At 44.0% G+C, this 20,214-nt stretch overlaps 1 protein-coding gene and 1 non-coding gene across 5 annotated transcripts; one reads left to right on the forward strand and one right to left on the reverse strand.

The window, feature by feature from the left end:
* Positions 1-328: 328 nt before the first annotated feature.
* On the reverse strand, positions 329-20,165 carry PSME3 (proteasome activator subunit 3). Of its 4 annotated transcripts, none has more exons than XM_025280100.3 (12): positions 19,986-20,165; positions 19,003-19,098; positions 6,027-6,059; positions 5,841-5,903; positions 5,542-5,646; positions 4,495-4,543; positions 3,577-3,689; positions 3,266-3,334; positions 3,062-3,129; positions 2,908-2,962; positions 2,696-2,782; positions 329-2,109 (listed from the first exon to the last, which is right to left on the reverse strand). In XM_025280100.3, the coding sequence occupies exons 5-12, from the start codon at positions 5,599-5,601 to the stop codon at positions 2,029-2,031; spliced, it is 582 nt and encodes a 193-aa protein (XP_025135885.1). In that variant the 5' UTR covers positions 5,602-5,646; positions 5,841-5,903; positions 6,027-6,059; positions 19,003-19,098; positions 19,986-20,165; the 3' UTR covers positions 329-2,028. The 4 variants fall into 4 exon arrangements, with proteins under 4 accessions (XP_025135885.1, XP_025135883.1, XP_006055779.1 ...); XM_025280098.3 differs by having other exon boundaries at positions 19,003-19,131; XM_006055717.4 differs by lacking the exons at positions 19,003-19,098; positions 19,986-20,165 and adding an exon at positions 6,729-7,301.
* On the forward strand, positions 4,775-4,847 carry TRNAE-UUC. The gene has a single exon. It is a non-coding gene; the product is annotated as a tRNA-Glu (tRNA).
* Positions 20,166-20,214: the final 49 nt, after the last annotated feature.

Genomic DNA, 20,214 nt, shown 5'->3' on the forward strand with positions numbered 1-20,214 from the left:
GGAATGGCTACCCACCCAGTATCCTTGCCTGGAGAATTTCATGGACAGAGGAGCCTCACAGGACATGACTGACTTGCACTTTCTTTCAACTTGCATTTAATTCAGACTGCACACAAATGAAGGACCCACTCTTGCCTCTTGGTAGGCAGAAGCCTCAGTCTTTTCATTATTTCAGAGAAAAGAGGCAGCTCAATTGGAGTAAAGACACCCAATAGAGTGACTGGAGGTATATATATGGAGGTGGGTGTCCCAATGTGCACACACCTAAGTGTGAGTATGTCCCAGGCCACCAGAGCATCGCATCAGTGTCTGCAGCTTTAGAAAGAGGTCAAAGTACCTGTATTTTTAATAATTTCTTGACATGGTAAAAGAATTTTACATTACGATCCAAGGGCAGTAGGGGGAGAAGGAGGGGTACTGGAACAATCCAACAAACAAAAAGGGAAACTGAGAAACACAGGATGGGAGGAGGGAAGGGTTTTAGCTGGAAGGGGTCTGGAGGGTGGGTAGGGGCACTGCCCAACTAAAATGCAATTGGTTTGTTACTGAGTACTATTCATGGGAAGACAGCATCCGAACTCCACCTCTATAGCATAACGGGAGACCAAAATGATGCGCTCAGATGGAAATATGATTGGAGGTTGGAAGACAGAGATGGGGCGGGGAAGGGGCAAGGATAAAAGTCAGAAACAGACACTGAGAGAAAGAAAGAGAGCCACCAACAGACTCTCCAGGAGTGGCAGAATAAAAAAGTAGGGGTTGATGAGGGTTAACACAAAAGTTGTAACAAGTGGTATCTCCAGAAGATTTGAGAGATAAGAGGCAACTCTTCTATGGTTTTGACTTGCTCGGCAGATTTCCACATACACACACTGTGTACATGCATGTGTGTGCATGCACCCACATATACACACAAGTGAACACTTTCCCGGGAAGCACAATACTACAAATAAGAAAACATTTTTCCCAAAGGGAAAGCCTAGTAGCAGCAGCATCTGGCCTCACAGCTGCAGACACCCTTACCCCAACTTACAACTGGCCTGGGAAGAGGCAACCAGGGGTCAGAGGACAAGCCTTTGCAAAAACGCCCAAAGGGACCCGAGTCACAGAGGAAGGGGCCTTCCCCACTCCCTCTGCTTCTCATCTCAGCTCTCCTCCAACTCACAGCCTCAGGCACCAAAAGGCTACAATATCAGGAGACAATGGGCCCTGGTGGAAGAGGACTAAGACACCTATCACCTTCTAAACAGAGTGTGTGTGTGAGAGAGAGAGAAAAGGCAAGAGAGACAGGGTTTACAGGTGGGCAGGGCAGGGGGGGAGGGGAGGGCATCAAGTAACAGCAGCAAGGCATGTGTGTGCTGCACGTATGTGTATATATATCACACACATATGTGTATGTGAAAATCCTAGTTATAAAAACATCTGAAGGAGCTAGGGGCTTGGCAGAAGAAGGTCTAAGGTGTTTGTTGTCATGTTCAGGTTCAAGGTACAATGTATGTAGACAGGAAACCCTCAGTCATCACCAGGGCAACTGTGGCAGGGAGGGTCCAACTTCCTACAGTGGCAAGGGACACTAACCTTCCTTCCGGAAGAGAGGAGTTGGTCCCCTCCATCCCGCCCCAGTTCCTCCAAAACACCGAGCATTTTCCTTCCAGTTCCCTCAGCTTCTAACCAACTCATCATCAAAAGGAAGAAAACACAAAGCCCAAGACACAGGAGGGAGCTGGGGAGAGAAAACACAAGTATTCTTGTGCCAGTATCCTGCGCACAGAAACCTGGAGTTCTCCAGAAATTAGGACAGGGGGGCGGGGGGGATTAGAGAAGGAAATAGAAGAGTTCCTGAGGCCTGAAAAAAGAGGTAAACACGTCACAGAACTACATGAGAGTTTCATTAGACTCTAACTAAAAACAGAGAGAGGTGTGATTACTATTTCCAGCCAGTTTCCCCATCACGATAGTCATGTAACAAACCAAGGCAATGTCGGTCTTGAGCCAGACTCACAGAGTCCCCTGACCCTGGCCCCGGCCTCAGTACAGTGTCTCTGCATTGCTGCTCCGGGGCCGTTTGATCTTCTCAATATTTTTCAGGATCATGTCATGTAGAGTGACCTGGGAGGAGAGGGATCAGGGAATCATGTGTCTATTCAACCCCTACCTCACTAGGAAAATGAGACACCCCCACAAACCCCCCACCCCACTCACTCACATGATCCAAATCTCACTAGAATCTGAATTCAGGGTGGCTGCCCTTCTACCTCTCTCATACCCCAGACACAGCTGGGGATATCCCAGGGTCCAAGAGTCTAATAAATAACATTTATGAAGCACTTAACATACCAGGAATTACACTAGGTCCTTTAATGTGTTAGATGAAGAAACTGCAGTTTGAGGTTAAACTTGCCCAAGGCCCCATATTACAGGTAGAATTAGTTCTAAATCTATGCCTGACGCTAACATCCACATCTTCACCCCAAGACTATACTGTGCCCTTTCCCATCCAGGTAGAAAGAAGGGAGAGAAGCACCTAGACACCTTCAATGACCTCATGGGGCTTTCAACACTCAGTTGATGGGCAGAATTTGTTCCACTCATTTTACCTCCAACCCCCAACTCAACCCCCAGAGAGCGGCAAGAAAATAGCCACCAGAACTGAAAGAAGCCAGAACAACTGTGGGCAGGGTCCGAGGTAACTTACATATTGATTCCTTAGCTCTGATATGATGAGCCGAAGGCTGATATATTCTTTCTCGTCAATCTCTGTCACGGTGCGACGATAGTCTTCCTGGTGGGGGGCAGAGAAAAGTCTTGTTCCCAAGGCCTGACTGTCACCCACACAGCTCTTCCTAGGAACAGTCACTCCTTCCTGTCCTACCACTTCCACCCTCAGCCCAAAAAACCCTCACTTACCACATGGGGATATTTAGCTATTTTAGAAACCAATTTGGCTCTTGTAATATAATATCTGAAAGGAGAGAGAAGAGGAGGAAGCTGCAGGAGACCCCAGACGGTGTTCACCACCTCACCAGCCCCCAATTCCTGGGCCACACCCCAGCAGCCCTACCTAGAAATCTGGTCCAGATAAGATGCAGCTTCACTCTCAACAGTTCTTAGTTCTGCAACTGTCTCCTCCTGAAAAAAGCAAATGAGTCAAAACTCACTTCCATGTCATCCCACGGCAGAACAAAAAGGAAAGGATTACAGAAACGCAGAGGAAGTGAGAATACTCCCACACCTTCCTCTCCAGTTTCTATTGCAGGTGCCTTACCTGAATGGACACCCCAAAGTTGTTGCCATCTTCTATCCTAGGAATCAGGAGTTGTACCCACATTTTGACCTGGAGGGTGAGGGGATCAAAATACACGTATGAAGACCTCAGCCCTTTCTCCTAAAGCCATGAAGTACACAATTCATGCTGTGGGAGCCACAGGCCAGGAGCACAGGAGCCAAGACACTTAGTCTGCCAGCTGCCACATCACCTCCACGCCCCCAACCCCATCATCGAGCACATCCATCATCTAGCACAGTTCAAGCCAGGTTATCTGGGGTCAGCCCACAGGTCACTAGCCCCTGCCTCACCGTGTTGCATTTCTCAATCAGCAGCCGGATCTCAGGCTTCACTTTCTCAATAATGTCCACCAGCTGCTGGTTGCTTTTTAGCATCCCATTGGGCATCACAAATACCTTGGTTCCTGGCAGGATGTGAGGAAGATTAAATTATTGGTGTGGAAGGGCAGGACATAGCATTCCAGGTCTCTCTCTCTCTTTCCCAGCCCCATGAGATGCTATGACCTTGGCCTTTTATCTGGCATAACCCTATCCACAACCTGACGCCCCCAACAGAATAAAAAAGAGAACACACGGATTAACAGACTAAACAACGAGTCTAGAGTATTCCAAAAGTCTGAATAAGGAAATTGAAACATGCTCTATTTTTCCCATGGATTTGTGAGAGCTCAGGAAGCATGGTTTCCGGATGATTCTCATAAGGAGTACGCAACCCAGATTCCTTTTTCACAGTAGGGTTTGCACTCTTCAGAGATTCTAATGCCTCTGCTGATCTGACAGGAGGCAGAGCTCAGGTGGTAATGCGAGCAATGGAAAGCAGTTGTAAATACAGATGAAGGTTTGCTAGCTTGCCTATTGCTCACCCCCTGCTGTGTGGCCATAGACCAGTACCATGATTGAGGACCCCTGCTCTATAGACTTAACATATCAACTATTATTGAAGAGGAAAAAATAACACAGAACTGGCATTTCTGTGAAAAATCTGTGATGTGTAGTCCTCTTCAACCTGTCTCCCCTGACAGTCCACACTAAGAAAATCCTCCCTGTTAATTGGAAAATTAGGTTTAGAGTGCTAAATAACGACAATGCTTAGAGGACAGGGAACGTGAACTCTGAGAAATAAAATCAGATCCTGCTTCCTGGCCAGGAGAACACAATCTGCATCTCCCGGGAAAGGCTGGGGTGGGAGACGGTAAAGGCAGCTCTTACCCTGGAAGGCCTCTTCACATTCATCCAATCTTCGCTTCTTGTAAGTAGGCTAAGGATACAAAGAGATGGGAATTAGCCTGTTGGACATCCCCATCCCCATCATAAGTTACCCTTCAAGCAAGTTTAATCCCTTCCTTAGGACAGGTTATCTTAAGTTCTGCTCAACTTATTAAGCACATACAAGCCTTTAAGACAAGATTCTTGCCAAAATGCAACTTAAACTCTGCTGGGAAAACCAACACTTCAAGAAGTATAAACAAAGGAAGCAATTAGGGGGAATTCCCTGGTGGTCTAGGGGTTAGGACTCGGTACTTTCACTGCCAGAGGCCCAGGTTCGATCCCTGGTTGGGGAAATTAAGATCCGACAAAAGGAGCATGCTGTGGCCAAATATAAATAAATAAATAAGCAATTAGAGGAGGGAGAATACTACAAACAACAGGAAAAATGAACCACTGAATGCAGAGTTAGGATAATTAAGGGAATATGTGCAAATCTGCCAATTCCATAAAAACACACAATATTCACTCAACAAACATATTTAGCAACTGCTATGTGCTGGGAACGATGCTAGATGCTGGGGATACAAAGATAATTAAGATAGTTTCTGCTTTCCAGAACTGCAAGTTCTATCAGTGAGACAGTGACACAGACAAAGAGCAAGACGGTGTCATCAGTGTTATAACAGAATGTGGACATATAACTGGTAACGACTAGGTGCCAAAGACACACAAAGGCTAGGACTGTAGTTACATGAGAAGAAAAGTCCGGCCTAGAGTCATGGGGACAGACCAGATCACTTGCGGGAACCTATAGCTATCTGTCCAATTTCAAACTCACTCTAACAGAGTAGCATTAACACATTCACCTCATGCTACAGATGAAAATCAGGATCTAAAGGAGGTGCTCTGGAGTCATAATGTCTTAAGAATCCTCATTTTCAGATAAAAATCCCACTGTCTCCTCTCAATATGTTTCAACTGACCAGGAAATAGAGAACAGAGAACCCCTACTGTTTCGAAACACAAAGAAAAATATAGGACACTTACACCATCCAATCCATCATGGCTGTTGGTGAGAAGAATGGGGTCAGGGACTGGGAGATTCATGTCTGAGTGGATCTGAGTTAGGTCATGGATGTTTAGGATTGGTTCCTGAAAGAGATGCCCACCCCCAAAAACATTAGTCTTTTCAAGATGAACAAAGAAGTATTTCATTCAAAAGGCAAGAAATCAGAGTGCGTTAGGGTACACAACAGAACAGAATCAACACCTCATCTGTCCCACTGGACAGAAGGACCTTGGCCAAGAAAGTTGGGGAATCTGAGGAAAGGAAAAGCGTCTCTCACCTTCAAAAAACTATCAAGTTCTAACAACTTCTTTGGGAAAAAATTTGCCACCAAGTCTTCTGCCTGAAGATGAGGGAAAATACAACTGAATTAGTAACTGTGGGAAGGCCTGTCTCTATAGATATCTCTTCTCTGGGGAACTCCCAACTATTAACCAACACTCACTCTCCTACTTATTTCACTCACCTCACTTGTGATCCGCTCCCTGAAAGAATCAACCTAAAATTAACAAAGAAAGCAATTCAGTAAGAGCAAATCAGCAGCTGGCAACATAAGTATAGGCAGGTTGGGTAAGCCCAAATCCAAATGTCTTTCCCTCACCTTGTAATTGTAATGAGAAGCTGAGAGGCCCCCAGACTGCAAATACTTTATTTTTTTGAGGATCCATTTCTCCATCTCAGGAGAGGGAAGCGGGGCTTGAAGGCAGCACCCACCTGTCTTCCCTCCCTCCCTCCCAGTCTGAAGCTGTCTGACTTTGAGAGCAGACAAAAGACAAGCAGATGGGGGAGGTGTGAGCTCACAAACGTGTCAACCCCCATCCAAACCTGGCCTAGTATACGAGGCAAGCCTGACGCCAAGGGCAGGGGCAGTAGCAGCGTATGGAGCGGGGACGTTGCTGGGCTGGGGGGCTTTCGGCTGTCACTAGCCTAAAGCACTAAGTCCACCACGTGTCCGCGAAGGTCTTCCCTATTAGACAGGGTACATTAGGCCACCCCATATTATCCTCTCCCCCGATGCCGTCCCCGGGGGTGGGGGGCTGGGCTGAGCCGAGCGGAAGCTCAGGGCTGGTGTCCCCAGGGAGACAAAGACGCCACGGGGAGTGGGAAGCCGGTCAGACAGCTCGGGGATCGAAGCGAGGGGTAAGGCGGCCTGGGCCGGTGCCGCTACCTTGAGCTTCACTTCCTGATCCACCTTCAGCAACGAGGCCATGGCCGGGCCGGGCCGTGTCCGCTCCGCTGGAGACCGGAGGCGCTGTGGGCTCCGGGGAGGGGGTCAGAAGGAAGGGAGAATCTCGGTTGCTTTCAGGACGCGGCCTCCCTCGCTGGGTCACTCACTGATCACTTGCTCCCTCCCTTCGTGCCGTCGGTCAGCCAGCCCGCCTGCTGCCTGTCCCTGCTGCCTGCTCCCTCTCTCTCTCTCCCTCCCGGCTTTCGCCGCTCACACCGGAAGTTGCGTCACAGCCAATCGCCGGGAGTCCAGCGAGGATGCGCACGTGCTCTGCGCAGTCGCGCTGAGGTTCCGCTTTGGGAGCTTGGCTCTCGGCTCTTACTTCCCAGTTCTTGTACCGCATACGGGTGAAATGAGAGGGAGGATGGTGGAGAGGATTTAGTGAGATCTGAGCCTCAAAGAGACTCAGGGATTGTTTGCCTCCCTGTTTGCCCAGCAATCGCCTTCACGGAAGGGACCTTCTGAGCCGCTGCCCCGTCTCGAGCGGGGACCCGACCGACGATGCCGTCGCGCTCCAGTGACGTCGGCCCGAGGAAGCTGGCTGTCCCAGTGCTGGGTTCTGGGCGTCTAGTCTGTTATGCGCACTGCCTCCTACTCTTGGCCGAAGCTATAGCGTGAGACTTGAACCTAACAGAAATCCTCTTGCACCAGGCTTCCCCACTTTTCTCTGCCACTTAGCCACTTATTCTCATACACTTCCAGATCTCAGAGACCAACTGCCTGATGGATCGGCAAATTGATGCCCAGAGTCGGGTAGTGCTTGTCGAGGCTACACAGTGATTCCAGAAAATCCAAGACCAGAACTCAGATCTCCTAACTTTTAGGGCAGTGCTGTATCCATTTTCCTCATAGAAGGCAGAGACTATAACTCTTAACTCACCCATTTATAAGGTCTCTCTTAACGTTGGTTATTTCACCCTAAAATGGACTAGGCTCTGGGTCAGCAGTGTAGAGGCTAGAAATAATGTGAGTCACTTATATAAGTTAAACGTCTTTTGGTAGCCACCTTAAAAAGTAAAACCGGTGAAGTTCGTTTTAATCATATATTTAACCATTTATCCAAATATTTCATCGTGTAACCAATATAAAAAAATCAATGTGATCTTGTACATTCTTTTCTCATACCAAGTCTTTGAAATTCAGTATGAATCTTATGCTTACTTGCACACCTCAATTCAGAGGAGCCAGGTTTGCAGTACTCAGTAACCTTATGTGTTTAGTGGCTTCCCGGACAGCACAGTTCTGAGAAATCAGAGGTAAACAAAACTCAAGTTCACTGGTCTAATAGGACTTAATAGACTTAATACTGGGGAAAGAGATAAGAAAGTAAACTGACAACATAATTGCAAAATCTGATAAATGTTAGGGGGAATATGGCTGACATAGAGAATACCAGGGGTCTATTTTGGATAAGTCTGAATTTGGCAATAAGGAGTTCATGCTCTGAGCCACAGTCAGCTCCTGGTCTTGTTTTGCTGACTGTATAGAGTTTCTCCATCTTTGGCTGCAAAGAATATAATCAATCTGATTTCGGTGTTGACCATCTGGTGACTAGACCATTCAGGTATGACCTAAATCAAATCCCTTATGATTATACAGTGGAAGTGAGAAATAGATTTAAGGGCCTAGATCTCATAGATAAGAGTGCCTGATGAATTATGGAATGAGGTTCATGACATTGTACAGGAGACAGGGATCAAGACCATCCCCATGGAAAAGAAATGCAAAAAAACAAAATGGCTGTCTGGGGAGGCCTTACAAATAGCTGTGAAAAGAAGAGAAGCGAAAAGCAAAGGAGAAAAGGAAAGATATAAACATCTGAATGCAGAGTTCCAAAGAATAGCAAGAAGAGATAAGAAAGCCTTCTTCAGTGATCAATGCAAAGAAATAGAGGAAGACAACAGAATGGGAAAGACTAGGGATCTCTTCAAGAAAATCAGAGATACCAAAGGAACATTTCATGCAAAGATGAGCTCGATAAAGGACAGAAATGGTATGGACCTAACAGAAGCAGAAGATATTAAGCAGAGATGGCAAGAATACAAAGAACTGTACAAAAAAGATCTTCACGACCCAGACAATCACGATGGTGTGAGCCAGACATCCTGGAATGTGAAGTCAAGTGGGCCTTGGAAAGCATCACTATGAACAAAGCTAGTGGAAGTGATGGAATTCCAGTTGAGCTATTCCAAATCCTGAAAGATGATGCTGTGAAAGTGCTGCACTCAATATGCCAGCAAATTTGGAAAACTCAGCAGTGGCCACAGGACTGGAAAAGGTCAGTTTTCATTCCAATACTCAAACTACCGCACAATTGCACTCATCTCACATGCTAGTAAAGTCATGCTCAAAATTCTCCAAGCCAGGCTTCAGCAGTATGTGAACCGTGAACTTCCTGATGTTCAAGCTGGTTTTAGAAAAGGCAGAGGAACCAGAGATCAAATTGCCAACATCCGCTGGATCATAGAAAAGCAAGAGAGTTCCAGAAAAACATCTATTTCTGCTTTATTGACTATGCCAAAGCCTTTGACTGTGTGGATCACAATAAACTGTGGAAAATTCTGAAAGAGATGGGAATACCAGACCACCTGATCTGCCTCTTGAGAAATCTGTATGCAGGTCAGGAAGCAAGTTAGAACTGGACATGGAACAACAGACTGGTTCCAAATAGGAAAAGGAGTACGTCAAGGCTGTATATCGTCACCCTGTTTATTTAACTTATATGCAGAGTACATCATGAGAAACGTTGGACTGGAAGAAACACAAGCTGGAATCAAGATTGCCGGGAGAAATATCAATAACCTCAGATATGCAGATGACACCACCCTTATGGCAGAAAGTGAAGAGGAACTCAAAAGCCTCTTGATGAAGGTGAAAGAGGAGAGTGAAAAAGTTGGCTTAAAGCTCAACATTCAGAAAACGAAGATCATGGCATCTGGTCCCATCACTTCATGGGATATAGATGGGGAAACAGTGGAAACAGTGTCAGACTTTATTTTTCTGGGCTCCAAAATCACTACAGATGGTGACTGCAGCCATGAAATTAAAAGACGCTTACTCCTTGGAAGGAAAGTTATGACCAACCTAGATAGCATATTCAAAAGCAGAGACATTACTTTGCCAACAACGGTTTGTCTAGTCAAGGCTATGGTTTTTCCTGTGGTCATGTTTGGATGTGAGAGTTGGACTGTGAAGAAGGCTGAGCACCGAAGAATTGATGCTTTTGAACTGTGGTGTTGGAGAAGACTCTTGCGAGTCCCTTGGACTGCAAGGAGATCCAACCAGTCCATTCTGAAGGAGATCAGCTCTGGGATTTCTTTGGAAGGAATGATGCTAAAGCTGAAACTCCAGTACTTTGGCCACCTCGTGCGAAGAGTTGACTCATTGGAAAAGACTCTGATGCTGGGAGGGATTGGGGGCAGGAGGAGAGGGGGATGACAGAGGATGAGATGGCTGGATGGCATCACTGACTCGATGGACGTGAGTCTCAGTGAACTCCAGGAGTTGGTAATGGACAAAGACCTTTTAGAACTAACACCCAAAAAAGATGTCCTTTTCATTATAGGGGACTGGAATGCAAAAGTAAGAAGTCAAGAAACACCTGGAGTAACAGGCAAATTTGGCCTTGGAATACAGAATGAAGCAGGGCAAAGACTAATAGAGTTTTGCCAAGAAAATGCACTGGTCATAACAAACACCCTCTTCCAACAACACAAGAGAAGACTCTACACATGGACATCACCAGATGGTCAACACCGAAATCAGATTGATTATATTCTTTGCAGCCAAAGATGGAGAAGCTCTATACAGTCAGCAAAAACAAGACCAGGAGCTGACTGTGGCTCAGAGCATGAACTCCTTATTGCCAAATTCAGACTGAAATTGAAGAAAGTAGGGAAAACCACTAGACCATTCAGGTATGACCTAAATCAAATCCCTTATGATTATACAGTGGAAGTGAGAAATAGATTTAAGGGCCTAGATCTGATAGATAGAGCGCCTGATGAACTATGGACTGAGGTTCGTGACATTGTACAGGAGACAGGGATCAAGGCCATTCCCATAGAAAATAAATGCAAAAAAAGCAAAATGGCTGTTGGGGAGGCCTTACAAATAGCTGTGAAAAGAAGAGAAGCGAAAAGCAAAGGAGAAAAGGAAAGATATAAGCATCTGAATTCAGAGTTCCAAAGAATAGCAAGAAGAGATAAGAAAGCCTTCTTCAGTGATCAATGCAAAGAAATAGAGGAAGACAACAGAATGGGAAAGACTAGGGATCTCTTCAAGAAAATCAGAGATACCAAAGGAACATTTCATGCAAAGATGAGCTCGATAAAGGACAGAAATGGTATGGACCTAACAGAAGCAGAAGATATTAAGCAGAGATGGCAAGAATACAGAGAAGAACTGTACAAAAAAGATCTTCACGACCCAGATAATCATGATGGTGTGATCACTGACCTAGAGCCAGACATCCTGGAATGTGAAGTCAAGTGGGCCTTAGAAAGCATCACTACGAACAAAGCTAGTGGAGGTGATGGAATTCCAGTTGAGCTATTCCAAATCCTGAAAGATGATGCTGTGAAAGTGCTGCACTCAATACGCCAGCAAATTTGGAAAACTCAGCAGTGGCCACAGGACTGGAAAAGGTCAGTTTTCATTCCAATCCCAAAGAAAGGCAATGCCAAAGAATGCTCAAACTACTGCACAATTGCACTCATCTCACATGCTAGTAAAGTCATGCTCAAAATTCTCCAAGCCAGGCTTCAGCAATATGTGAACCGTGAACTTCCTGATGTTCAAGCTGGTTTTAGAAAAGGCAGAGGAACCAGAGATCAAATTGCCAACATCCGCTGGATCATGGAAAAAGCAAGAGAGTTCCAGAAAAACATCTATTTCTGCTTTATTGACTATGCCAAAGCCTTTGACTGTGTGGATCACAATAAACTGTGGAAAATTCTGAAAGAGATGGGAATACCAGACCACCTGATCTGCCTCTTGAGAAATCTGTATGCAGGTCAGGAAGCAACAGTTAGAACTGGACATGGAACAACAGACTGGTTCCAAATAGGAAAAGGAGTACGTCAAGGCTGTATATCATCACCCTGTTTATTTAACTTATATGCAGAGTACATCATGAGAAACGTTGGACTGGAAGAAACACAAGCTGGAATCAAGATTGCCGGGAGAAATATCAATAACCTCAGATATGCAGATGACACCACCCTTATGGCAGAAAGTGAAGAGGAACTCAAAAGCCTCTTGATGAAAGTGAAAGTGGAGAGTGAAAAAGTTGGCTTAAAGCTCAACATTCAGAAAACGAAGATCATGGCATCCAGTCCCACCACTTCATGGGAAATAGATGGGGAAACAGTGGAAACAGTGTCAGACTTTATTTTTCTGGGCTCCAAAATCACTACAGATGGTGACTGCAGCCATGAAATTAAAAGACGCTTACTCCTCGGAAGGAAAGTTATGACCAACCTAGATAGCATATTCAAAAGCAGAGACATTACTTTGCCAACAAAGGTTCGTCTAGTCAAGGCTATGGTTTTTCCTGTGGTCATGTATGGATGTGAGAGTTGGACTGTGAAGAAGACTGAGCGCCGAAGAATTAATGCTTCTGAACTGTGGTGTTGGAGAAGACTCTTGAGAGTCCCTTGGACTGCAAGGAGATCCAACCAGTCCATTCTGAAGGAGATCAGCCCTGGGATTTCTTTGGAAGGAATGATGCTAAAGCTGAAACTCCAGTACTTTGGCCATCTCGTGCGAAGAGTTGACTCACTGGAAAAGACTCTGATGCTGGGAGGGATTGGGGGCAGGAGGAGAAGGGGACGACAGAGGATGAGATGGCTGGATGGCATCACTGACTCGATGGACGTGAGTCTGAGTGAACTCCAGGAGTTGGTGATGGACAGGGAGGCCTGGCGTGCTGCGACTCATGGGGTCGCCAAGAGTCGGACACGACTGAGCGACTGACCTGATCTGAGGGAGGCCTGGCGTGCTGCGATTCATGGGGTCGCAAAGAGTCGGACATGACTGAGTGATCTGATCTGATTTTGGATAAAATGGCCAAGAAAGGCCTCTCAGATGAAGTGACAATTAAGCTCAAATCTAAAGGATGTAAAGGGGTTAGCTTGAGAAGAGTGAGAGGAAGAGCCTTCAAAGGTATGGGTGCAGCACAGGCAAATGCTCTGGGGAAGGAAAGAGGTGGTCCAGTTGAAAAAAAATTTAAGCCCATTTCTTTTTCTCTTTTTTTTTTTTTTGGCTGTACTTCATGGCATGCGGGATCTTTCCTGGGATCAGAGATCAAACCTGGGTCCCCTGCAGTGGAAGCATGGAGTATTATCCACTGGACCACCAGGGATGTCCCAGTTGAAGAAACTGAAAGACTAGTTAGTAACCTGGGGGTGGGAGTGGGGTGGGGAGGGTTGTTAGGAAACAATTTGGATTAAGTGCAAAGGCAGGTTATCTGATTTACATTTTATCCTGACCACACCCCTGTGTTAAGAGCAAGGGAGATGGGGGGGAAAAAAGGGCAAGGGAGATGATGGGAATACACAGTTTAATGAAAGGTGACTGACTGTGGTCTTTGGAATCAAGAGAAAAAAAGTGGAAGTTGCTCAGTCGTGTCCGACTCTTCACGACCCCATGGATTGCAGCCTACCAGGCTCCTCCGTCCATGGGATTTTCCAGGCAAGAGTACTGGAGTGGGTTGCCATTGCCTTCTCCCCAGAATGCTGCTGCTGCTGCTGCTAAGTCGCTTCAGTCGTGTCGGAATCAGAGAAATCTGCCTTCAAATCAGGAGCCTCAGCTCCTTTGTTGTTGTTCAGTCGTTCAGCCTTGTTTGACTCTCTGAGACTCCATGGACTGCAGCATGCCAGGCTTCCCTGTCTTTCACTATCTTCTGGAGTTTGCTGAAACTCATGTCCATTGAGTTGGTGATGCCATCCAACCATCTCATCCTCTGTCACCCACTTCTCCTCCTGTCCTCAATCTTTCCCAGCATCAGGGTCTTTTCCAACGAGTGGGCTCTTCACATCAGGTGGCCAAAGTACTGGAGCTTCAGCATCAGTCCTTCCTAACTGTCGTATCTTGGGTAAATTATTGAAATGTTGAGTCTTCAATTCCCTCATTTGTAAAATGTAATTTTGTTATTAATAAATAGTATGTAATTTAGTAGGTTTGTTATGGAAGCAAGCAGGCACTTGATAAATAGTAGCCACTATCAGATAAGTTAACTGTTCATGCTTAGCATGAAGAGGTTACTCCTTAAACGATACAATTATTCTCATCCCCACTTTCAAAGTCCTTTTCCACTTATTCAAGACCACATACAAATGGCCCATACTACCATTCTTGCTTTTTTAAAAATATGTTATTTATTTGGCTGTGTCCGGTCTTAGTTGTGGCATGTGGGATCTTCACTGTAGCATGCAGGATCTTTCATTTCGGTGCAAAGACGCTCTAGTCACTTTAGTTGGGGGCGCTTAGTTGCTCTGAGGAATGCGGGATCTTAGTTCCCTGACCAGGAATCAAATCCAAGTCCCCTGCATTGCAAGGCAGATTCCTTGCACCAATTTCAGGTGAACAGCGAAGGGACTCAGCAATACATATACACATATCCCTTCTGCCACAAACCCCCTCCCACTCAGGCTGCCACATAACATTGAGCAGGAGTTCCATGTGCTATACATCAAGGCAGATTCTTAACCACCAGGGAAATCCTACCATCTTGCTTATTAACATCTAACAGTTTTCCCCTTTTTACCTCTCCCTTCTGTTAACACTTGTTCCTAGTAACTTTTGAACTCTGATCTGGAATTTAACTTCAGGAATGCTTTCTCAAATTAACTACATCATATTTTAAGTGAGCCATTACCCTGCATTTCTTTCAGAATTAATAACTTCAGCTTAGAAGCTTAATATGTTTATGCTTATTGAAATATGGCTTTGTTCTCAAATAATTGTGTTTTGTTTTCTTCAAGTAGAATGTTAGTCGCTTAGTGGTGTCTGACTCTTTGTAACCCCATGGACTGTAGCCTGTCAGGCCCCTCTGTCCATGGAATCCTCCAGGCAAGAATACTGGAGTGGGTAACCATTCCCTTCTCCAGGGGATCTTCCTGACTCAGGGATGGAACCCAGGTCTCCTACACTGCACGCAGATTCCTTACTGCCTGAGCCACCAGGGAAGCCCCATAAGAAGAGAGGTACACATTCCTTTTTTATTGCTTTTCCTCCTCCTTTATCCAAATGTTTTAAGTAATAGGCACTCATTTGTTTATTTATTCAGTGAACAATTGCTGAGGGCACCACTATATTTAACAAACTGTTTATTCCTGGGTGCTTATGAATCAGTGATCACTGATGACTGGTCTTATTTTAAATTCATGTCCACAAAAGTCACGTGGGTGCTCTTGTGAGTCTCAACTGTTCCTTGGCTTGGAGACAACCATCTTCTGCCTGTGCCTCTTCACTGTCCTCCCTCTGTTTATGTCCATCTCTGTGTCCACTTTGACACCCCCCTTTTTTAAGGACAACCAGTCATACTGGATTAATGACCTAATGACCTCAATAACTTGATCATCTGCGAAGATCCTGTTTCCAAATAAGGTCACATTCACAGGTACTGGGGCTTAGGACTTCAATATCTTCCAATTTCAATATCTTCTGGGTAAACAGTTCAACCCATAACACCTGTCATTATCTGAAGTCACCATACTCATTTGTTTACATGTTTATTGTCCAGTTCTCTTTTCAAGAATATAAACTATTAGAGTAGTTCACCAGTGTATCCTCCCAGACCTAGACGAGTGACTGGCACATAGTAGGTCCTCAATAAATATTTGTTGAATTGATGACCTATGGTATGTTTTTGAATATTCAGTTCCTCAGGTACTACCCCTACTGATTGTCACGCATTCTCCAAGCAGCAGAGCAGACAGTTTACTATGTGCTGGATGTTGCTCTTTATGCTTCGTATTATTAGCTCATTTAATCATCACATCACTACCCTATGTGACATACACTATCATTCTCGTTTAAATTTGTTTTTTTTTTTTTTTTTTGCCACACTGCACAGCATGCAGGATCTTAGTTCCCCAACCAGGAATGGAACCTCTGCTCCCTGCAGTGGAAATGCAGAGTTCTAACTATCAGACCACCAGGGAATTCCCAATTATTCTCATTTTACAAATAAGAAAACAAGGTGAGTAACTTGCCAAGGTCAGGGTTGGTAAATGACACAGACAGACCTCCAAACCCACAGCTGTAATCTCTAGAAGCCCTCCCTCTCTAGAAGCCCTTTACGTCTCTACATCTGTCTGAGATGGTGTTAGTGGCAGCCACACAGGAAGAAGTATTGAATACAACTATGATTCGGCCACTGGTGGCTCAGATGGTAAAGAGTCCACCTGCAACATGGGAGTCCCAGGTTTGATCCCTGGGTTGGGAAGAGAGATCCCCAGGAGAAAGGAAATGGCAACCCACTCCAGTATCCTCGCCTGGAGAATTCCATGGACAGAGGAGCCTGGTGGGCTACAGTCCATGGGGTCACAAAGAGGCAGACACAGATTAGCGACTAACACTTTCACGCACCTATGAATCAATCACGCCAGCCTTGAGAATCCTTTGGAGATGATTCCACTCAACTCCTCTAGAGGGAGTTTCATGCTGAAAGATCCAAGGAATAAGGATTGTAAAGACCATCTCTGGTTAGCAATACCAGGAGAAAAGCAACCTAGTCCCACATATTATGTCTGATGCTAATTATAGTAGGGCATACACATTTAAAATACTAAGAGAGTCACTTCTGAAAGTGGAAACAGCTTTCTAAGCAATATAAATCATCCAGAAAAAAAGCTGATTTGACTTCATAAAAACGTAAAACATCTGCACATCTGGAAAATACCTTAGTTATTAAGAACCTAGTGGACAAATGAACAAAGGACACAAACAAGTTTCACAAAAGAGTCAATATCTACAAGTTACCAATGATGTTGACTAAAATAACAAGGAAGTGCCATTTTTTTTTTGCCCTTGTTCTTTAACAATTGATATATGATAGCTACTCCTGGCCAGGGCATCTTGAAACAGGCTCTCTCAAACATTACTGGAAGTAGAATATAAGTATATGAAACCACTTTGGAAAACATTGCTAATGTTAATCAAGAGACATGAAATAGCCAAATTCAGTAATCTCAGTGTTAAGGTTCTAGCATTAGGAAGCAGTCACCTTTTCACTGCAGCATTATTGTAACCACCAAAACTGGAAGCAACGCAACAAAGAAACACATTAAGGTAGCACTCAGGTAACGCAGTCATGAGAGCGACAATTACAAAATCTGTGTAGCAACAAGGGAAAATACTTGTTATGTAACAGTAGATTTTAAAAGCAGGATACAAAAATTGCACGTAGTAGATCACAAATATAAATACAGCTTTGTTAAAATTGGAGAAGGAAATGGCAACCCACTCCAGTATTCTTGCCTGGAAAATCCCATGGACAGAGGAACCTGGTAGGCTACAGTCCATGGGGTCCCAAAGAGTTGGACTTGACTGAGTGACTTCACTTTCACTTCACTTCACTTTGTTAAAATACACAGTGGCACAGACTTAGAGAAGGAATTTATGGTTGCTGGGGAAAGGATGGGGGTGGGTGGGGAAGGGACAGTTAGCAAGTTAGGATGGACATGTACACACTGCTATGTTTAAAATGGATAACCAACAAGGACCTACGGTATAGCACAGGGAACTCTGCTCAATCTTATGTGGCAGCCTGGATGGGAGACGCATTTGGGGGACAATGGATACATGTATATGTACTGCCGAGTCCCTTAGCTGTTCACCTGAAACTATCACAACATTGTTAATCAGCTATACCCCAACACAAAATAAAAAGTTTAAAAAAAATAAATTGAGTGACTAAAACAAAAATAAAATACACAGGGAAGAAACATCATAATGCAAAACATAAAACTTAGAGTGTGGTGAGATTATGGGTAATTCTATGACACTACTGCCCTAACTTCCTGTATTGTTATATTATCTTTCTGTAAAAGTTTAATTTTGCTGTAAATCAAGTATAGGCTTATTGTCAAAAAAATCCAACAGTACAAATTTGTATTAAGTAAAAATCTCTGTCCCGATGTTCAGTGATAGACACTGCTTGCTGTATATCATTTCCTATAACATAATATATAATATGTCATATTATATACCACATGTTATTTTTTATACAGACGGACTTATGTTTACTGCCTATGACTTTTCTTATTTAACTGAGAATCATCTCTTGCCTCAATTCATGCAAACCTCCCAGCTGGTCTCCCTGCTTCTACTCTTGCCCTTCTTCAGACCATTCTCAAAGTAGCCAAAGGAACCAAGGAAAAAGCAAGTTATTCCATTCTTTTTAATGGTTGCATGGGGCTGCAAAGAGTCAGACACAACTGTGCTACTGAGCACGCACAGTATTCTGCTGAATGAATAATACCCTAAATTATCTAAACAATCCCTATTACTGAAGGAAATTTAGCCGTAACTTTATTGTACATCTGTATTTGATCACTTGTATTATCTATTAGGAAAATTCCTAGAAAGAAATTTTATGAATCAAAGAATATGAACATTTAAATTCTTGAAAGACATTCTCAAATTGTCCTCCAAAAAGATTGTACTAGTTTATACAGAGTTCCCCATATGCTCATCAATACAAGATGTTATCAATTAGTTCAGCCTTTACCAATCTCTTAAATGAGGAAAGCTGCCTGACTTCAGTTTTATTTCTACTATTACTAGTAAAATGAAATATCTTTTAATTTTTTTAATCAACCATTTGTTTTTCTGTGAGCTTTTTCATATTATTTGCCTATTTCATTACTGGCCCATGGGTATTTTTTATTGATTGAATAGAGTTCTGTATATCAAAGAAATTTACCTTCTTTCTTATGAGACACAACTAATTTCCACATTTTCTTTTCACAATTTTTTTTACACTGTCTTTGATAGCTCACAAAGTGTGTGTGTGTAATAAATTTTTATTAAAGTATAAAGGAGATAGAGAAAGCTTCTGACATAGACATCAGAAGGGGGTAGAAAGAGTACCCGCTTGCTAGTGTTAGCAATAGTTACATACTCTCCAATAAATAAGAGTAAGTAAAGTACAGCAAAAAACGTGTTCGCTAGGAGAACAAAGAACTAGAGCTCCAAGCATCCTTACCTCGTCCTGAAGAATCCCAGATGAGCCCCCAAGACGAAAGTTTGTTGCTGAATCATGCAGACGCCAGGATCCTTGGCCTCCGGAGAAGAATTCAATCTGGGGCCAGAGACGAGGCTTGATCGCTCAGAGCTTTTGTGTAATAAAGTTTTATTAAAGTATAAAGGAGATAGAGAAAGCTTCTGACATAGACATCAGAAGGGGGTAAAAGAGTACCCCCACAAAGTTTTAATTTCATTTTCATTCTTGGCCACACCACACCAACATGCAGAATCTTCCCCAACCAGGGAGCAAACCCATGCCCCCTGCATTGAGGGTGTGGAGTCTTGACCAGTGAAAGGACAGGGAAATCCAGAAAGCTTTAATTTCTAAGGAGTAAAAGTCAGTATTTTCCTTTTTACTTCTGATTTTCATGTCATGCTTAGACAGCCCTTCTCTACTTCAAGATTATAAAAAATATTCACTCATGCTTTCATATAGTACCTTTAACCATTGTTTTTTTTTTTTTGCCACACGGCTTGTGGGATTTTTAGTTCCCCTATCAGGGACTGAACTGGGGCCCTCAGCAATGAAAGCTTGTAGTGCTAACGGCTGGACCGCCAGGGAATTCCCAATCGTATTTTTGAAGCTTACATTTGTGACTAATTTGGAACTTCTTTTGGTGTAAACAGTGAAGTAGAAGATTCAGCTCACTACCATTTACATGGCTCTTTGGTCCCATTCATCACTTATTAAGTAGATCACTTCCCCACTAATTTTAAACACTAGCTTTATCACCCACTAAATCCACCTCACCCCCGCCCCCCCCCACCCCCGCCCCGCATACCTGGTCTATTTTTTAACTTTATTCTCTTCCATGGATACTCCCTGCACCAACACAAAAATGTTTTAGTTTTATAACTTTATATTTCAATATCTAAAGTGTCGGACTTTCCCTTATCATAACTGAAACTTTAAAACATATAATAAAACACAATAAGGTTTACCTCCTCACTTGCCCAAGTGTCTACCTCTTTCTCAGCGTTTCAAAAAAACGCCCAGTTCTCCCAATGAGAAATTTTAAAAATTGATACTGCAGAGAATAACGAAAGTGGCTCCGGTAAGAAGTGACAAATCTGCAGAAAAGTCACTGAGTTAGAAAATGGTGGCGTGTCCAGGGGTTGTTTGTTAATTCGCTAAGTTGTATCTTTCGCAACTCGCTCCCAACTCGGTCGG

The sequence above is a fragment of the Bubalus bubalis genome, chromosome 3, assembly GCF_019923935.1.
Source record: "Bubalus bubalis isolate 160015118507 breed Murrah chromosome 3, NDDB_SH_1, whole genome shotgun sequence".
Classification (NCBI taxonomy): domain Eukaryota; kingdom Metazoa; phylum Chordata; class Mammalia; order Artiodactyla; family Bovidae; genus Bubalus; species Bubalus bubalis.